Source organism: Leguminivora glycinivorella, chromosome 1 (assembly GCF_023078275.1).
Source record: "Leguminivora glycinivorella isolate SPB_JAAS2020 chromosome 1, LegGlyc_1.1, whole genome shotgun sequence".
NCBI lineage: Eukaryota > Metazoa > Arthropoda > Insecta > Lepidoptera > Tortricidae > Leguminivora > Leguminivora glycinivorella.
The window spans coordinates 9604353-9626149 of record NC_062971.1 but is presented as its reverse complement, the minus strand read 5'-3'; the positions used below and the strand labels follow the sequence as shown (position 1 = coordinate 9626149).

The 21797-nt window shown below is 39.6% G+C and overlaps 2 protein-coding genes across 2 annotated transcripts in view; both read left to right on the top strand.

Moving 5' to 3' along the window:
• The window catches only part of LOC125233822, a 143186-nt gene that overhangs the window by 80073 nt on the left and 41316 nt on the right, over positions 1-21797 (top strand). The window lies entirely within an intron of this gene.
• LOC125235498 (SAFB-like transcription modulator) overlaps positions 1-21797 on the top strand; it is a 33004-nt gene that overhangs the window by 4762 nt on the left and 6445 nt on the right. Inside the window, 11 exon segments of the mRNA XM_048142103.1 lie at positions 8254-8371; positions 9844-9977; positions 10062-10175; positions 10394-10471; positions 11683-11843; positions 15574-15687; positions 17070-17145; positions 17148-17210; positions 18005-18131; positions 19140-19361; positions 19704-19879. Of these exon segments, the coding sequence (XP_047998060.1) occupies positions 8254-8371; positions 9844-9977; positions 10062-10175; positions 10394-10471; positions 11683-11843; positions 15574-15687; positions 17070-17145; positions 17148-17210; positions 18005-18131; positions 19140-19361; positions 19704-19855 (1359 nt within the window). The 3' untranslated portion in view covers positions 19856-19879.

Genomic DNA, 21797 nt, shown 5'->3' with positions numbered 1-21797 from the left:
ACGAAGTTATGATGACGAACAACTACCGGAAATATATCCTGAAGGACGGTACGGTCGACATTTGTCGGGCATGCCGCCGTCCCGGAGAGTCACTCAGGCATATCATTTCCGGTTGTTCTCATCTTGCTAACGGCGAGTACTTGCACAGACATAATCTCGTAGCCAGGATTATTCACCAGCATCTTGCTCTTCAATACGGCCTTGTGGACCGCGAAGTACCGTACTACAAGTACTTACCTGCGCCAGTTCTTGAAAATGGTCGTGCCACGCTCTATTGGGATCGATCTATTATCACTGACAGGGCTATTGTAGCCAATAAGCCTGACATTGTGATAATAGATCGACTGCAACGCCGGGCAGTGCTCGTTGACATCACCATCCCCCATGATGAGAATCTCGTGAAAGCCGAGAAGGACAAGTCCAGTAAGTACCTAGACTTGGCTCACGAGATAACCGCCATGTGAGATGTTGATTCAACGATCATTGTTCCGATAGTCGTTTCAGCGAACGGTCTCATAGCGAAGAGTCTCGACCAACATCTTAAGAGACTCTCGCTAGGTGGCTGGATCAAGGGCCAGATGCAGAAGGCGGTGATCTTGGACACGGCGCGGATAGTCCGACGGTTCCTCTCTCTGCAGCCCTAACCGCCGGCAGCTTGGGCCCTGCCCCGCTGCTGGCGGCACCCTAGGTTAGGTTTTTTATAATGTGTTTATATGTTTTTTTTTATATTGTTTTGTATGTGTTTTTGTATTTTACTTTTATATCCATATTATAAACAGCCTAGCCTAAGATAGAAAATAAATACTGGGAATAATAAACGTAAAAATAAGAAACCATTTCGAATAACAATTAATCCCACGTTGTTTTATCATTCATGTAGTCTTGTGTTGTATAATAAGCTTTGGAAATGAGTACACGCTTTACATGATTCTTAAATTTATTAATTGACAAGTCAGTAATATGATTCGGAAGTTTATTATAAAATCGAACACAATTACCCATGAATGATTTTTTAATTTTACAGAGCCGTGTGAAGGGCACCGCGAGTTTATGTTTATTTCTAGTATTTATATTATGTACATCACAGTTTTTCTTAAAATTACAAATGTTTTTATGTACATACATAATATTCTCATAAATATATTGACAATGCACTGTCATTATATTAATGTCCTTAAATTTATCTCTAAGTGAGTCTCTATGGTTCATTTTATATATTGCTCGAATAGCCCTCTTCTGCAGAATAAATATGGTATTTATCTCTGAAGCACTGCCCCAAAGTAAAATACCATATGACATAATGCTGTGAAAGTAACTAAAATAAACTAATCGAGCTGTTTTCACGTCTGTTAACTGACGGATCTTGCTCACTGCAAAAGCTGCAGAACTAAGTCTATTCGAGAGGTTAACAATATGGGGACCCCACTGAAGTTTAGAATCTAAAGTTATACCAAGAAAAACTGTACTATCTACCAGTTCTAATTCCTCATCCTTCACAACGACACTTGTTTGCTCATTCCTTACGTTACTATTAGTGACAAACTTAATACATTTAGTCTTTTTTTCATTTAATAATAAATTATTAGCATTGAACCAGTTCACTACTTTAGAGATAGCATTGTTTACATCACTGTGTAGCTGGGGAGTTTATTGCACAACCTTAAATTTTTTGACCAAAGCATGAAACTTGGCACAGTTGTTCCTTATATCAAAATAAGCCGATTAAGATCGGGAGCCTTCGGGAGCCTCCCCCCTGGGGCCCGGGAGGGGGGGTCAAAGTACCGCTTCACCCGGCTTGGTTTGAAAAATTCTAACTTACCCCGTTTAGTTAATAGGTCATGTTTGGTATCGTTTTCGAGTAAATCAATAACGTAGAATTCGTTTTTAGTACTAAAATTATAATTTAATGGTAAATAAAATTAAAAAAAATAAAAAATTTGAAATTTTCATCCATGATTTACAAATTCAGGTCATCATAAATGACAAACTGTTTGCTTTTTCTATAAATAAAAAATATGACATGATAGCCTATTTAGTATAGATTATAAAAAATATAACTTTTATCCACCTTTACTAACGTTAAGTTCCACAAAAAAATTACTTTAAGACGCGCGGCGTCGGGACGCCGCGAGTGTAATTTTAAAATGCCTTTATTTTAGAAACTCTATTAGACCCTGTTTAGCTATTAGGTCATGTTTGATATCGTTTTAGAGTAAATCAATAACGTAGAATTCATTTTTGGTACTAAAATTATAATTTAATGGTAAGTAAAATTAAAAAAAATAAAAAAATTTGAAATTTTCATCCATGATTTACAAATTCAAGTCATCATAAATGACAAACTGTTTGCTTTTTCTATAAATAAAAAATATGATATGAAAGCCTATTTAATATAGATTATAAAAAATATAACTTTTATCCACCTTCACAAACGTTAAGTTCCACAAAAAAATTACTTTAAGACGCGCGGCGTCGGGACGCCGCGAGCGTAATTTTAAAATACCTCTATTTTAAAAACTCTATTAAACCCGGTTTAGCTATTAGGTCATGTTTGATATAGTTTTCGAGTAAATTAATAACAAAGAATTTATTTTTGGTACTACAATTATAATTTAATGGTAAATAAATAAATAAAAATATTTATCTATGATTTGCAAATTCAAGTCAACAAAAATGTCAACTGTTTGCTTTTTCTTTAAATAAAAAATATGATGTAAAAGCCTATGCGTATGTCACCAAACACCCAGACAAGTTTGGTGGAAACTTCCTTCACGAACTGCTTGGTGTCTGATGACCATGGTCCAAATGTTTCAAATGCAATTGCCGCAAATATGTAGTTGTTTTTTAAAAATGCATATTTGCGCGTTTAAACTGGGCGTTTTGCAGCAGTAGTCCCTGGTTTCTGGGCCGAACGTTAGACGTTGGACGGAGCCAAGGTATCCACACAGGTCACGCCCCACGCCAAGGGTCGTCCCAGAAACCAAGGCAAAAGCGAGCAACCATCAGGCCGCTTTCCGTCTGCTGCTGACAAGCCGACAGGTTCGAGGGTTGTCGGTATGTTCGCTGTGCGAAGAGCCTTGCGGATTAAATCGTTAAGTGCAGTGTGTCACAAAATTCGGCCAGCACTAGACTGGCAGTGGAGTCCGTGGTGTCCTAATGCGTCGGCAGCAAGGGTGTGGTTGGCATGTCTTTAGCCCCAGTCTTAGACAAATGGCAGTATATGATGAAGTAAGGCAGCCTCGGAAGGAAGTATGTTCTCCAAGTGTCGATCTTTTCTAGTAAAGAGGTTCTTCCGGCACTCATACACTGCTGCGTAAGGATAAGGACCCTTGATCTGAAACAATATGTGCATTGTCATTTTATTTAAACAGATTCTGCAACTATCAAATTACAACATTTTGGTGGATCACCTTCACTATTACACACTTACCTATCATACAAAATAATTACAAACTTTAGTAGAATCTGATTAGCCTATCTATGATATTACTCCATCTCGTAATAGTTTGAAGCCTTGGGTGGCCAGGTTTCTCCCTTGTTGATCGTTTCAAGCTGCGTTTATCGTACCTATCCCATACTATGTCTAATCTAGAAACGTTTTCTTTTGGCTTTGAAGCTTAGCCAGGCCACCCAAGGTGTCAAACTATTACAAGATGGTGCAATATCAGAGGCAAATCAGATTCTACTAAAGTTTGTAATAATTTTGTATGATACGTAACGTAAGTGGGTAATACTGAAGGTTACGTGATCCACCAAAAAGTTGTAATTTGATAGTTGTAGACTCTAAAATGATAATGCACATATTGTTTCAGACCAAGTCGTTGCGTAACGGTGAATGAGTGGTCGAAGTACCTACCTCTTTAGGTACCAGAAAAGATCGACAATTGGAGAACATACCTCCTTCAGAGGCTGCCTTGCATCAGCATATACTGCGCACAGTGTACCAGGGGCCCATTTCTCGAAGCTACAAGTTACAATTTTCAACTGGTTGTCAATGTCTAATATGACAAGTTGCAAAGAGACTTCCGCTTGTAACTTGTAACTTTCAGTTTTGAGAAATGGGACTCAGGGCGTTCTTGTTTGGAGTCAGGCGTTGGTGCCACACCAAAATTTGCCAAGTCCGTCTTCTTGGGGATGGAAGGAAGAAGGAGACGAATGGGTAGTGTGGTATTCGTCTCCTTCTTCCTTCCATCCCAGTCAGGCAACACTGAAGTGGCCAGTATATGCTTAGAAGTTACAAGATGTAAATGTAAATCAGGTTGCAAACACCGATGCAACTGCATAAAGAGGGTAGAGCCTTCTTTATGCAGTTCCATATGTACCCAGCTATGTCTCTGTGAAGGGAATGTATAGGACACCACAGACTAAACTATAAGTGCTAACTTTTCAGTGTTGGATACTCTATGGCAGTTCCGACTCAATTATAATAAGCTCATTATAATTGACTTTAGTTAACTATAATAATTTCAAAAATAGAACTTCATACAATTTCTATACTAATTTGCGATATCTGGCAAATTTTCCTGCATCTGAAACACATTTTTTTTATCTGTCGCGTTATCGGCCAATCACAGACGGTTATTACAAACAATTGGTTGCTAGGTAATTCGATGTTGATACAACGGTGAACGACTCTATTGACATTAATTTTAACTTGCATGAATGGTGATATTTCCGTCCATTGATGATGAAGATGATGACTCGTAAAAAAAGTATTGTATACAATAGTGATATAATTAAGCTTTTCACGCTCGTACCGTACTACACATGGTACTCGACTGAAAAGTTTTGTATTATATCACGATTGTATAAAATACTATTATATAAATTTCTTACAGGATTCACTACAATGAATAAATAACAGGTACAGTCGGTCTTTAGATCGTGTGGTCCGACCCGAGTGTTGCCGTTGTCGACACCGGAGTCAATAATAATGAATCTTTTTCTATTTATGCATTAACACACCTCCGACACTGGCGATCAAATATATGAAAGAGGCGCGTTCCCCGCACACAGTCTAAGCTCGCGTAGGTGAACGCGTACTATCCTTTGTGAATAGGCTTTAATATCATATTTTTATATTTATAGAAAAAGCAAACCGTTTGACATTTATGGTGACTTGAATTTGCAACTCACAGAATTTTTTTTTTTTAATTTCATTTAACATTAAATGGTCATTTTAGTACCAAAACTAAATTCTACGTTATTTATTTACTCGAAAACGATACTAAACATGACCTAATAGCTAAACGGGTTCTAATAGAGTTTTTTTAAAATAAAGGCATTTTAAAATTACGCTCGCGGCGTCCCGACGCCGCGCGGCTTAAAGGTTTTTTTTACAAAACTTAACGTTAGTAAAGGTGGGTAAAAGTTATATTATTCATAATCTATATTAAATAGGCTTTCATATCATATTTTTTATTTGTAGAAAAAGCAAACAGTTTTGACATTTATAATGACTTGAATTTGTAAATGATAGATGAAAATTTCAAACTTTTCATTTTTTTAATTTTATTTACCATTAAATTATAATTTTAGTACCAAAAATGAATTCTACGTTATTGATTTACTCGAAAACGATACCAAACATGACCTATGAACTAAACGGGGTATGTTAGAATTTTTCAAAGCAAGCCGGGTGAAGCGGTACTTTGACCCCCCCTCCCGAGCCCCAGGGGGGAGGCTCCCGAAGGCTCCCGATCTTAATCGGCTTATTTTGATATAAGGAACAACTGTGCCAAGTTTCATGCTTTGGTCAAGAAAAAAAAGGTTTGGCCTCTTTTTGTCGATAAACGTCCCCACTATGTGAGCTTGTTGCTGTCGTTTGAGTTTGAAAATAAGTGAGGTGTCGTCTGCAAACAATACTATATCATGGTGGGTCTTTACAAGGAATGGCAAGTCATTTATGTAGATAAGGAACAGGAAAGGCCCCAATATTGATCCCTGTGGTACACCCATAGAGACCAATGACCCAGTTGATCTCTGTCCATTGACATCTACCCTTTGTATTCTACCATTTAAGTAGGACTTGAGTAAATCTAGTGCTGATCCTCTGACTCCATAATAATGTAGTTTCCTGATCAATGTTTCATGACAAACACAGTCGAAGGCCTTAGATAAATCACAAAAGATACCTAAAGCATCTTGTGACTCCTCCCAGGCATCGAAAATATGCTTAATTAGCTCAACACCAGCATCGGTTGTCGAGCGACCCCGTGTGAAGCCAAATTGCTTATTATGCATTAAATTATTAACGTTAAAATGTCGTACTAATTGAGAAAGAACTAATTTTTCAAATATTTTACTGAAAGTTGGCAGCACAGATATTGGTCTAAAGTTAGTGGGGTCAGAGTGGCTGCCGGATTTAAATAAAGGAGTTATTTTGCTATGTTTCATTAGATCAGGAAACTCGCCGCAGTCAACACTGTTGTTGAATATAACTGCTAAGTCAGGCGCTACAACCTCAACTAAGGATTTTACGGCATGGACGGAGACCCCCAGAGGTCACTAGTTTTTTTGACATTAATTGATTTAAATGCCTTTACTATATCTGAGGTACAAACATGTTCAAAATAAAGGTCTCTACAACACTCAGGAACGTTTTCCTCAAATAATGTGACGGCAGATAAGGGTGATGAATTTAAATCCTTAGTTGTGAATGCTGGTATCTCGGTGAAAAATTTTTCGAACTCTGTTGCTACTTCAAAATTGGAATCTATAATTTTGTTATCAATATTCAGTTTAATATCTTTTACTGCGTGTTTCGAGCGACCAGTTTCCACATTAATTACTTTCCACGTTGCTTTAATAATGTCAGAGCTATTTTTTATTTTATTACTAAGATAATTTCGCTTAGCGATATGACAATCTATCTTGAACTTCTTCGAATATTGCTTAACATGTTCTTTAAATTCATCACTCGTATTAAACCGCCGTTCTTCATACAAGGCATACAATGCACGTCTTCGTTGATGTAACTCTGCAGTAGCCCACTCACTAAAAACTGATGCACCACTAACTACGACCGATTTTGAAGTAAATATTGCATTATAATGTTGCAGAAAAGTGTGAAAGAATGAATTATACATACTATTAGGACTCATATCGGAAGACAGGGAGGGTAGCGCCTGAACCAAACTTTGCTTCATTCGTTCCACGCGGTCGGAGGTTACTGGTACAAAAGTTATTTGTTTTCTCAAAGTATTTTTCCTTAATGTCTCAAATACTATCAATTGGCCTAAATGGTCTGATTCTAAGTTGCTAATTACATCTTTAGTAGTAGGAAAAATATCAGTGAAAATATTATCTATACAGGTGGCACTAGTGGCAGTCACTCTAGTAGGCTCCATAAAAATATGATTGAGATTACATGATTTGAAAACATTCAACAATCTGATACTTATTGTTGAATTTTCCAAGATATTTACATTAAAGTCGCCGCATATAAGTATTTTTTTATTAGAAGATGATATTTTAAGTAGCACAGATTCCATAATTTTTTCAAAAGTTTCAAAATTACTTAATGGCGGCCTATACACACTGACAACAATAAATTGCTCCAATTCTACAGCACTTAGTTCTATAGTCCGTTCAACAGACATGGAAACAATATCCTTACGTTCCTTAAATTTTAACTGGCTATTTATTATAATTAACGACCCACCATGTATGGAACTATGTCTGGTGAACGAACTTGCCACCTGGTGATTATTAAATTGAGGCATTAATTCATTGTTTTTTAACCAGTGTTCAGTAATGCATAAAATGTCTACATAAAATTCGTTCATGAATAGTTCAATTTGTAAATCTTTTCCTCTAATACATTGAATATTTTGATGCACCAGGTGGATATACTTTCCTTGCTCACTTGCTTCTTGAGTTCATAAACCATTAATTAAAATATGCTGTTATCCAATTAGACTGCTAAAGAACAACCAGCCAACCAACAAGTGCTGTACATGTCTCTCTCTAAATGACTACTAAGTCTTGGTTAGACATTATCAGTGAGCTAATTACAACTCCACATTTTTAAGCATTGAGTGATTCTACTAGCTTAGCCATCTACCTTGATGCGGGTGTTTAAATGAAAAGTTTAGCTAAGGGATTAGGTGGTCAAATCAACCAGATGGAGGTGTGACATAAATATAGTTGAATGGAAGCGAGATGTGGCTGTTTTAAATAAGAAGTTTGTGTCGAAAATTTACAGAACCATTATTTTATATTACTTGATACAAAATACTATGAACTTTACAGGTAATTGGAGCTAAAGTAGTCACAAATGCTCGGACCCCGGGCTCGCGTTGTTACGGCTACGTCACTATGGCCAGTGCTCAGGACGCTGAAAACTGTATCAAGAACTTACATCGAACTGGTCAGTTTATTATACTTTTATCATGTTTTTAGGTCATATTTTTTTCTCTATTTTGTTTCCCATTCGCTGACACTACGTCGACAGCCGAACTACTGCGATTACGGTTACTTACAACCAAATTTTATTCTTAGAGTGTCTCAATGTTAAAACGGATTATACTACTAATCCGTAAAATGTCTAAAATTCCAAAAATACCAATTTTCAGTACATTGAAATGCCAAAATGACATTGGCCTACTACATCCGGTTTCATAATAACCAAAATTCAAAATGACACTTTCTCAGAATATCTAAAATTTTATTTACAGTGTGCATTATATTCCTTGCACAGTGTTTTATTATTAACTTTAGTATTAATTTCGTTAATTAATGCTAACTATTTATGAACAACTCATTTTTTCATGCACACTGCATGCATGCATACACTACATTTTAGGTGTTTTGAGAAAGTGAAGTTTTGGTTTTAAGTTAATTAGACTTTTAGACACTTTGGGAAGACGATTACGGTAATTTGAGAAGTAGGTTTAAGTCATTTCAAGTTTTAGACATTATGAGACTAATCTGTTTTGGTATTGTGACGTTTTATTAGGAATATGGTATTATAAAATTTGGTTGTAACAAACCGCAATCACTACTGCCACAGAAAGGACATACCCGTATACTCGTATGTATTTTGAGTGACAGTATGTCGTCAGGCGGAGCACAGTCAGCGAAAGGGTTAATGTAAGCATTATTAAGGCTGCTTTCAAAAAAAACGTCATAATAATGTAAAAATGATAGTTTTAGTCGGTGAAATACTACACTTTCCGTTATTCAATAGATTTGTTTAATTCGAATTTCAGTTAGAGCATCTTATTGTCTTGATTTTTATAAGACTGGATTTTTGAAAACCAAGTCACTAAATTAATTATGAATTTTTCTCTAATGCACGTTTAGAAAAACTCACGTATAGAGCTGAATTAGTCGATCTTATTTGTAAAATTTGGACAATTTTGATTACTAAAACAGGTAAATTTGTGATTCGTATACCCTGTACTACAAACTTCTCAGACTACATTTTTATTATAAGCTTTTAAAAAAGAGTAAACTAGGCTAAGACGAATTCAATTTTTTTCAGAAATTACCTAAAATTAAGTGACAATTTCTTTGAAAATCTACATCACATCGAAATAATTTTTGTACTTAATTAATCTGCAACGTTTACTTAAATTGCTGTTATGCCTTAGTGATTATAAATTGCTATTATTTATTTTTGGCAATTTTTTGAAAACGAGCCTTCACCGGTACAATTATTACCACTTTTGGACATTTTCTCATATTTTGTTAGACCAAGTAGAAAAAGTCCGATAAATAATGTGATATATATTTGTAAACTACTCGCAAAGCCCTTTAAATTGATACTACACACGGTATGATCAAGTGCTCGGTTGCGATTTCACTGTTTTTCACACGAAAGCCCTCTTAATGTTGCAGAGTTGCATGGACGAATGATCTCTGTCGAAAAGGCCAAATCTGAATCGGAATCGTCGTCTCGAAGGCAGCCGTCAAGACCGGACCGCAGGTCGAGCAAGGATCGCAAAGATGACTCCAAAGATAAGGAACACGAGGTAATGTTTTAAATAATATTTCAAATGAGTACCATAATGTTTAAAGCTAACAAATATTATTTTGACAATATTACATTTTTACAGGAAAGCAAAGAGGGTAATGAAAAGAGTGCTGAAAAAGTAAAGAAAGAGGGAGAAGTATCAGGTGAAGAGAGCACCAAATCAGAAACGCGCGACAAGGCAGACCAAAAAGACAAAGTAAGATTTTTACAATATTTACTTAGAAACTTAATATATCAGTTTCTTAGGGTTTTGTAACAAAAAGTACAAAAGGAACCCTTTATGTTGCGACTCTGTCCATCTGTCTGTAAGAACAAAATAATATGAAATTGTGTTTTGGACTTACTAGGATGATTATGAAGTGATAATGATATGATTAAACGTTTGAAATGTTAAGTGTAAAACTTTGTTAACAGGACAAAGGCAAACGCAGCACTAGAAGTCGAGAAAGAAGGAGGTCACCTAGGGAAGTCCTTTCCTTTTCCAAGATATGGGTAAGTCACTAAGTCACAACAATAGGACACTGTAAAACAAGTGTGATAAGTTGGTCATTACATACGAGGCGATATTCTGCGCATGGCCTGTAACCGAGTGCGCGATAAGAAAGCCGATGTGTGTGCCAATGCACACGATTTTGGTACGACTATTATTTCAACACGTAGAACAAAACAGTAACTACTTAATATTGGATTTCAACAGTTAGTAAAAGTCCAGAATCTGACACGCGCCTCGGGGGTCGGGACTCCATCGCCAGCGCAGCGCTTCCCACTCGCGTCGTCTCTCACTATCAGATTATCTGTCATATAATATAATAAAAAGGCATGGGTGTGTAATCCATGTTATAAGCGAGTGTGTGGAAAATCACATTACATACACTACCGTCAAAAAGTTTAAGACCAAACACAATGTTCAGTGTCATTGTTATAAACCCTTCTAAAAACATCAAACTAAATTTGTAATCAATAGAAAACAACGTAACCATATTATATTGATCGGCAACCCATTTGTTCTGCAAGAAGACAACGATCCCAAACACTCAGCAAAGATCTGTAGAAGCTACACAGTCAATAAAGAACGCCAAGGTGTGTTAAAAAATATGATTTGGCCACCGCAATCCCCAGACCTTAACCCGATCGAACTTTTATGGGATGAACTCGACCGTAGAGTCCGAAGACAATGTCCGACATCTGCAACAGCTCTATGGGAGATACTGCAATACGAGTGGAAATCCATTAGCCAAGAAACGCTACACAAACTTATAGCAAGAATGCCAAGAATCTGCTCGGAAGTGAAAAAGCGTCGAGGAGGGTTTTTCGATGAGAAAAACGTTTAGCTTTTATTTCTTATTATGATCCCTTTTTAAAAATTGTTATACGCTTTATTTTGTCGGTTGCAGCCGTTGCAGGTACTGAAAAGTAATATTCTCATAGGAACTTCATGAAATGTTGATTATTTGCATATATCGTGTTTGGTCTTAAACTTTTTGACGGTAGTGTAAGACAATTTTACGAGCATGAAAAGTGAAAATCATGATTCCAACTGTACAGGTCGATTCACGAAAGCTGACACAAATGGAACTAACAAAACTTTGTACTAGTGACACCCATATCGGTATACAATCGTCACTGTCGAGAGCTGTCACATCGGTTAATCTGTCACACATGACTCTTGTGAATTGACCCGTAAATGGTATGTCGTGGTACAGAAGGAGCGCGACGTGGCGCGCGCGCGCGAGCGGTCTCGGGCGGCGCGCGAGGAGGAGCGGCGGCGGCGCGCGGCCGAGGACGCGCTGCGCGAGCGCGAGCGCCGCCAGCGCCAGGAGAAGCACCGCCTCGAGCTCGAGCGCGAGAAGCTGCGCGCCGAGAGGTCAGTACTGCCCGCCCCGTGTGTAGTGGTGTGTCGCGGTGCAGGAGCGGTCGCGGGCGGCGCGCGAGGAGGAGCGGCGGCGGCGCGCGGCCGAGGACGCGCTGCGCGAGCGCGAGCGCCGCCAGCGCCAGGAGAAGCACCGCCTCGAGCTCGAGCGCGAGAAGCTGCGCGCCGAGAGGTCAGTACTGCCCGCCCCGTGTGTAGTGGTGTGTCGCGGTGCAGGAGCGGTCGCGGGCGGCGCGCGAGGAGGAGCGGCGGCGGCGCGCGGCCGAGGACGCGCTGCGCGAGCGCGAGCGCCGCCAGCGCCAGGAGAAGCACCGCCTCGAGCTCGAGCGCGAGAAGCTGCGCGCCGAGAGGTCAGTACTGCCCGCCCCGTGTGTAGTGGTGTGTCGCGGTGCAGGAGCGGTCGCGGGCGGCGCGCGAGGAGGAGCGGCGGCGGCGCGCGGCCGAGGACGCGCTGCGCGAGCGCGAGCGCCGCCAGCGCCAGGAGAAGCACCGCCTCGAGCTCGAGCGCGAGAAGCTGCGCGCCGAGAGGTCAGTACTGCCCGCCCCGTGTGTAGTGGTGTGTCGCGGTGCAGAGCGCGACGTGGCGACTATGAATTCAAACTAGGGGATATCCTCCGATAGCCGGAGGCCCGGCTCGGCTCGATGCCTAGCGAGGCCGCCCGCTGTGTGTGGACCTGCCTGATATGATTACCAAGGTTACAAAACCTTGTTATATTGTAAAAGTATAACATCATGTCCATTCCCAAAAGCAAGACACCATGTTTTTATTGAATTCCGTTAACTTTAAGGGAAGGTTCTTGAGGTCAAATACAATTAATTTCTCTAACAAACTAGCGTCCTAACTGTTACGGTTTTCGATTTATTAGAAAAATAAATTTAATTACTGAACACACTTACCATTTCCCATAGCTGGGCATTAACTCGTTAATCCGTTAATCGTTAATTAACAAAGTTAACATTTCGATTAACGGATTAACGTTTAAGTTAACTTAAAAAAATGTTAACGGATTCGTTAACTTCCGTTAAATTTATCTTAGTCCGTTAATTGTTAATCTACCATGGCAGGCTACCGGCGCAGCGAAAAACACGTTGTAAACGCTACTGGAAAAACCCATTTAATTGTCGATCGTTAAAAATACGAAAATATATATAAGCTAGTATTGTTCTCTTCGCTTCGCTTTTTAACCCCCGACGCAAAAACGGAGGGGTGTTATAAGTTTGACGTGTCTGTCTGTCTGTCTGTCTGTCTGTTTGTCTGTGTGTGTGTCTGTCTGTGGCACCGTAGCTCCCGAACGCATGAACCGATTTAGTTTTAGTTTTTTTTTTGTCTGAAAGCTGAGTTAGTCGGGAGTGTTCTTAGCCATGTTTCATGAAAATCGGTCAACTATGTCGCAGTCGGGGGTTTTTTCAAAATTTGTGGTTAGGTTATTACCAACGTTGACTCACTGAATCCTAGGTTTTTAACCGCCTTCCAAATCTCAAAGGAAGGGGTTTTCAATTCGTCTGTTTTTAGGGTTCCGTAGCCAAAATGGCAAAAACGGAACCCTTATAGTTTCGTCATGTCCGTCTGTCCGTCTGTCCGTCTGTCCGTCTGTCACAGCCGATTTACTCGGAAACTATAAGTACTACAGTGATGAAATTTGATGGGAATATGTGTTGTATGAACCGCTACAAAATTATGACACTAAATAGTAAAAAAAAGAATTGGGGGTGGGGCCCCCATACATGTAACTGAGGGATGAAAATTTTTTTTTTCGATGTACATACCCGTGTGGGGTATCAATGGAAAGGTCTTTTAAAATGATATAAAGTTTTCTAAAAAACATTTTTCTTAAAGTGAACGGTTTTTGAGATATCAGCTCTCAAAGTCGTAAAAAGTATTCCCCCCCCCCTCTATTTTTATAACTACATAAAATTCTAAAAAAAATAGAGGTGATGCATGCTCGATTTTTGGTTTGATCAAAGTATCTCTTATAGTTTTTGAGATAGGTTGATTTAACTGTAATTTTGGTTAAGTTATTGGTTTATTATATTTGCTGACTACGGAACCCTTTGTGCGCGAGCCCGACTCGCACTTGGCCGGTTTTTTTTTATTTTTTTTTAATGTTTGTTCCTCGATATCTCCGTCGTTACTGGACCGATTTTGAATTTTTTTTTTTTATTGAATGTGTATGCATACAGATTGGTCCCATTTTTCTCAGAACCCAGTTCTGATGATGGGATCCTGGAGAAATCGAGGGAACTCCTCAAATCTGAAAGGCATACATATGGTGATTTTTGTGTTTTTAAAGGAACAGCATGCATTTACGTACGGAACAGTGACATTTGGTGCAGTGGAAGTCCTGATGATGGTCAGAATGGAACTCCTCAAATCAGAACGGCACACTTATAGTGACTTTGGTATTTTTATAAGAACAGCATGCACGTACGTCCAGAACAGTGACATTTGGTGCAGTGGAACTGCTGATGATGGTCAGAACCGAACTCCTCAAATCTGAACGGCACACTTATAGTGACTGTGGTATTTTTATAAGAACAGCATGCACTTACGTCCAGAACAGTGACATTTGGTGCAGTGGAACTACTGATGAAGAGTGAGCCGCCCCTGGTTAGAGTTCCGTTCTGATAATCATTCTCATCTGTAAGTACTTCAGAATCATCCAAATTTCAAAATTGGTTCAGAAATGACGGAGATATCAAATAACAAACATTAAAAAATATACAGACGAATTGATAACATAATCCAACATTTGAAAGTATTTATCACGGAAGGCGGTTTTTTTTTTTCTTAAAAATTATTACTATGGTGATTGTGTCAGGGCCGCTAATTGGAGCACAATTTATGACCACATTCCCTTCAAAACGATATTTGTGAGTATACTTTGGAAACGTCCCACTTTGTCGATTGCTATAAAGCCACTTTGTCAGCATATTCATATAAATATTCAAGTAGGTAAATCTCGCTTTCATGGTAACCGGCAAAGTGGGACGTTTTAATAAACACACTCACATTTGTTAAGATTTCGGGTTTTGACCTATTGACATCAGGGATGTTTTGAGAGGCTTTGCTGTACTGAACAGTAACATAAAAACATAATACAATATAATGGATACAAGTAAAATTAATTTTTTATCACGTGTTAACGGATTATCGATTAACTTTAACTTCCGTTAAATCTGTCGAAATGTATCGCTTTAACGATTAACGAAGTTAACTTTTTTAGTTACGGATTAACGATTAACGAAGTTAACTATTTGATTAACGGTGCCCAGCTATGCCATTTCCTTACGTTATTTGTTTTGACGTGTGCCGTCAAATACTTAATTAACACTAACTTTAATGTTATGATTAAAGTCGTCTCATTAATTCATTTATTAAATGAACCAAAATACGTGTCGAATTTAACGGAAAACAAAAAAAAACGCTGTATATGCGTCACAAATGCCGTCATTCACGAAAACCTATGTCTTAGCTCGTATTTTGGACAATATCTACTCATTATCGTGCATAACATGACACAATCTAAATTATCTCATTGTTTTGTACATTGTAGCGTTTTCGCGTCCGCTGCCGAGGATCAGCATATGACCATGATAACGTTACCATGTATTTATTTTTCATAACGGACACTCGGGTTCATTCAGTACGATATGGCTTTCTACATCTAAAAGACAATTGAATAACAAAATGTCAACTTACTATAACAGTTGCCATTGATTCCAGGGAAAAGATTGAGCGCGAGAAGAACGAGTTGCTGCGGCTCGAGCGCGAGCGGCACCGGCTCGAGCGCGAGAAGCTCGAACTCGAGCGACTCGAGCTCAAACGCGCGCAACTGCGGTAAGAGAAATACAATTTCCTAACTTTATGTATTTGTGGCGTTCTCGAGCAAACGGTCATTGTCGCTTTAGTACTATCAGCCGCAGAAGTGGATGGCGAGTTTATCAATGAATTCATTCATAATTTCTCCATGTACTCATGCAGCTGATAGTACAAGAAACATGATTTAACAGATTATTCGTCTAAAGATACGAGCAAATTATATGATATAATTAAATGTAACAATGAGGACGATTTAAAAATAGAATTACAATTATTTTTCGACCAGGTAATAAATTGGCTCAGTGATCATAATCTTATGCTGAATGTCTCTAAGACAAAGTTAATCCAGATTATACATACATACAACATACATACAATCACGCCTGTATCCCATAAAGGGGTAGGCAGAACAGATGAAACTACTAAAGCTTCAGTGCCACTCTTGGCAAATAAGGGGTTAGATTATACCTCGTCAAAAAACGCCTTTGAACGTTGAGTATGAATATAATAATAATCAAGTAGCAACGGTTACTTCATGTTCTCTGTTGGGAGTTGAGATCGACTCTGGACTAAACTGGAAGGACCACATGGAAAAAGTATCCGGAAAATTGGCCACGTTTACATATGCGCTTTCCGAATTAAAAAAATGCACTAATTTAAGAACCGCTACTAGTGCATACTATGCTTACGCTCATTCATTGTTAAGATATGGTGTCATATTGTGGGGCAACAGCGCGCATATTGATGGTGTGTTTAAACTCCAAAAGAGATGCATAAGAATTTTAGTCAATATTAGTAGTTTAGAGAGTTGTAGACCGCAGTTTATCCGTTTGAAAATATTAACTTTAGCCTCAATTTATATTTTTGAGTTATGTAAATTTGTAAGGAATAATCAACAGCTATTTAGACAAGCCAAAGATATTTGTAGTTTGACTCAAAACTTAAGAAATAGAGATAGGTTAGTAAGCTCGTTCACTAGATTACAAATTGTTAGTGCTGGCAAGATATTTGTACTTTTGACAAACAAAGTCATAACGGATACGTACCTACTCGTACATAATACAGTCATGAATCATCCGTTAATTTATTTTCGTACTGTTTTCCTATCACTTATGAAGTGCCGACTGGTCGCCGACTACAAATATGGCCGGATAGCCGGCTTTCCCGACTAGTCGGTACATCCCTACACAATACGCAAAATCGGTAGACACGTGCAAGAAACCACAATGGGTGCCCGCATAACACAACTTTCATTCTCAACTTCTTGCGTAAGCATGATTTTTGTAGGGGTCGGGGTTCCGACACGGTCGTATGGCTTCCCATACATTTCATACTTCGATTATTAATCGCGTAAAAATGTGTGCAAATGTTCATAGAGCGTCGTATTTGTGTGTCGTCAGGCTGGAGGAGGAGCGGCGCAAGCGCGGCTACGAGGGCGGCGCGAGCGCGGGCGCGAGCGCGGGCTACCGCAAGCGGCCGCCAGCCCGCCGCCCGAGTACGAGCGCGAGCCGCGCCACAAGCGCCCGCCGCCGCCGCCCATGGTCAGCCACTCCGCCCCTCCTAACCTCGTCCGCTATTTGTTCTCTATACTCCAATTGCTAATTCGAGTCCAAAAAAACTACTACGATGTTGCCACTGCAATAAAATGTTTGTAAAATAGTATAATCCTTTTTTATAAAAACACACGCCAAGATAAATTATTTATTATTTATTTCAATCCTTTGATTTATATATTTAATAGTCTTTTATTATGTACATAAATACTAGGTCGCTCGATTTTTTTTCTTTTTTTCCGTGATTTTTAGTTGTAAAGTTGGTATTGCGCTTGTATCACTTCAGGTATCAATAACATGAAAAGTATTTTGACAGTGACATAAGTGACATTGACAGCTGTGACATTGACGTATCTGTCGTAGTTTTTTTGGACTCGAATTAGCGATTGGAGTATAAATACGAACTAAAATCATAACATCCTTATTCATAAACGTTGACTAAAGTGAACGAGCCGATAGAAATCGTTTGTCTCTTTCTGTCACAACGGTACGTCGGAAAGTTTGCTTTCTCATCATAAAACAACAAAAATTGCATATGCTGCAATTTTAACAGATTATTCTCGGTTGATTGATCTCAGTTGTGGTTCCCACCTTTTTTTGCACCCCATGTTTTTTTTTTCTCAAATCTGTAAACGTAAATCGGTGAAACCGAAGGAAGGTATTCTAATGCCGTTTTTACCGAATACTTCACTAATAAAAAATACTCCCCGAATTGCTTCTATCGTCGATTGTTTCGACGACTTCGTAAAAGATCGATTCTGATTTTAGTGTTTGTTCCGCAGTCGTCGAGCCGGGGGCAGTTCGAGGCGCCGCCGCCGCCGCGGTTCGACGTGCCGGCCAGCTACGACCGCTCCGACAAGCGCGACCGCGACCGCGACTACAAGCGCGACTACCCCAGGCACGTCGCCGGTAACAGACCTATATGTATGTCATACATTTTATTTTACTAAGTATTTACTTTTTGCTCTGCCATTTAGACCATATTCAACCTTATTACACCGAGTACCTAAACTTTGATAAAATACCTAAGCATGGTTGGGTACATGTATTTTTATATTCAATGTATTCGCCTTGTAAACTGAATATAAGTCTTCTGGTAAAATTATTATAGTTCTTTCTAGACTCAGCATGTAGTAGCCTCTGGTGGTGATTAAGCTCCTTTCATAGGCTAAACTTTGAAGATATTTTCTTCAATACATATCAAATTTTGCATACTAACGACTGGCACTCACACGTCATGTAAAACTGAACAATAAAGCCTCCCCCAAACATAGAGCGTCTTAGATCAAATCAAACTATTTTCTCATAGAAAATGTTTTAACTTGCATTTTTTAAGTAGTCTCATTACTATCCATAACTAATATTATAAATGGGAAAGTGTGTGTCTGTTTGTTTGTCCGTCCTTCACGGCAAAACAGAGCGACGAATTGTCGTGATTATTTAAGTGGAGATAGTTGAAGGATTGGAGAGTGACATAGGCTACTTTTTGTCTCTTTCTAACGCGAGCGAAGCCGCGGGCAAAAGCTAGTTATACTATAAATATTAACCAATTTTTTCTTTGTGTGTAATGTCATATACATTTATATAATATTTATAGAGCGTCTTGATAGCGTTATTTTTGCGGGGCGGAATGCGCGCGCAATCCGCGTTCATTAGTTCCCGCCGGCTTCCGCTGGGCGCAACGCCAGCGTCCGGCGGCGCACCACTATCATTGCGCTCCGCTAACGCTACGCTCTCAAAACGCGCATGCGTGGCCGAGCTTTAAGGCTCTGTTCAAACGGCATCGTCCTGCACATTTTTTTTAAACCGTGCAAACATTGTCGTGTAAACCAAGCTTTAGGAATGAAAAAGAGATACTCAATATATTTTGGCGTCGGCGAGTGGAAATTCCGCTAACCTCGGTGTGTGTGGTCGCAGCCGGCAACATGAAGTACGCCAGCAACGGCAGCTCGGAGGAGGCGCGGCAGCCGCTGCCGCCGGGCACGCGCGCCAAGGAGCCGGCGCGCTACGAGGCGCGCGGCGAGCGCTCGTACCGCGCCGAGCCCGCCAAGCCCGAGGCGCGCGCCTGGCCGCACCAGCACTCCTCGCACGCCAGCCACGCCGCGCAGCGCTACCCCGACACGCAGCCGCCCGCCAAAGGTACGTTGTACTACACTCGACAATAATCACCGATGAGCGATGACGATTCTCCTGACGGTGTCTGAGCTTCGCTAGTTATATAATGTTTAATTTAAAACTAACACTGACTCGGCTACCGAAATCAGTCTAATAATAAGTATGTGATTCTATAGGATTTCCTTTCTGGCCCTATAACACCGCCACAACTATTATATAGATACTACGATCGACATTCAAGAGTGATCGATGGTTTAAGCGACATAATGTTTAAGTACGAGTATGTGTGTTTACTTGTGACAATCTGGCGATACACTATTCGGCCGGGTCCCCTCGGTGGAAGCTAACACGCGGTGTGTGTCGCAGGCGGCAGCAGCGGCGGCGGCGAGGCGTGGTCGGGCGAGGCGCGCTACGCGGGCTACGAGCAGCGCTACCCGGCCGCCTACCAGCCGCCGCCGCCCGGCGCCGCGTACCCGGACCGCTACGCGCAGCCCGCGCGCGACTACCGCAAGTACTGACCGCCCCGCCGAGGGTGAGCACAGGTGAGCGGTGTTTTGTTGCTCGGTGCGGATGTCTTGTTTGGCTGGGTGGCGACGAATGAGTTGAATAAATAATATTTTCACATCTCTTGACCGATTCCATTTTCGAAAACTTTTTCATGACACGGCTCCCGTGTCATCTACTGTTACGTTTTCGTAGAGTCAGTAGAGCTTAAAGTTAAACGGTGTCCCCTATCGTTACTGTCTTAGTTATAAAGTTCAAAATCTGCCATACAAACTACTACTGTTACAGCCCGAATTGAAAAAATCTGTTTTTCAGAAACGAAACGAAAAGTAGCGTAGGTATATAATTCTGGTATAAATGCCTCATATGATCTTAGATCTGTATCAATAACTAAAATGGGTCACTGGTCATGGGTTTATGTACTCCCCAATTGTTTAACCTCTTCCAGGGCTCTTAGTCCAAGTGTTAAAATGTCCATGGAAACAATATGTCCAAGAGTCAAAATGTCTAAATTGACATTTGTCCAGAGTCAACATGTCCAAAGGTCAAAACGTACAAGGAGTCAATATACCCCAGGGATCAAAATTTCCAAGAAGTCAATATTATTATGTGCATTGAATCAACATGTCCAAGGGTCGAAACGTCCAAGAAGTCAATATGCCCAAAGAGTCAATATGTCTAAGGGTCAATATGTCCATAGTCATGTCTCGCTTTCCATACAAAAAACATCTACCATTTATTTAGTCACCGCACACTACAACTAAATAAAAATATGCGCATACATCTACTATTGGCAGGGTGCAAAGCGGGTGGAGGGGGTAGCTAAAACGATCACAGCGCTCACTACGGCCAAAATTGACATCTTAGTCGCTGACTTGCGCTGTCAAATCCATATTGCAGTAAACATTTTCATGTCGTTTTTGAGATAAATTTAATACGGGCCCAGTAAAATTTGTTATGGCGAATTGTAATAACTCCAAGAAAAGTAGCGACTAAATTCTAGCTATTTCCAAGACCGTGCTGGAAACGAAACCATCGTTTAAGTGAATAGTTGCCGTAAGAAGAAAAGTGTCGTCCAATCTCTGAAGTTTTACTTAAAGTGCGTAATCATTTGATACAAGTATTGAATTGAATTTACGGTGAATTTATAGTGCAAATTTTATTGGAGGTAGAAAAGCCGACGTGGAAGCCAATCCCAGTTATGTTCGGAAATAATTTTATTTGTTTCCTCATCTGTGCTCCTGTTTACAAATCGAAACGGATTGACGAAAATGCGTAAATATCGAGGTTTCAATGGGAAGAAGGAGCACGAGAACAATAGAAGCAGAAGCAGTCCATCCACTGAAGGCTTATCACATTTTAAATAAAATTCCTGAGAACTTATTTCATCGCATTCATGATTGTATTTGATGTGATATCTGGTAAACCTCCAATATTTTCAAGTAAATGAAACAAGTTTATGTAATGTATATTATAATTAAACGTTATTATAGCTAGTTTGTTTTTATTTTACAATAAACCCTGTACCCTGCAATGATACTTATAATACCTATAGTTAGACTATGAAAATGACAGGATAACAGTGAACTGATCAACTATTTCAAAAGCCAATGATTTATTTATACTTTATTGCACATAGGTACAAATGGTGTAAAAAAGTCTTCAATCTCTAGAAAATGCCCAGCTAGCACCAATTTCTTGTCTTTATTCATCGTCTTAGGTTGGAAAATGATTTCGTGAGCGATGGCACGAAACCCCGTTTTAAGTTTAAGTCACCAGTTTGTTAATTTCTCACTGAAAACAACAATTTTAATGTTATTGGCGATAATGTTGTAACCACCGTCGTCCAAAATTGTCTAATATAGTAAAATAACACAAGATTTCATTAATTTTTTCACAATTTTTACTTACTTCTCGCTTAACAGCGGCGACAATATTGTCCATAATGGTCACCTG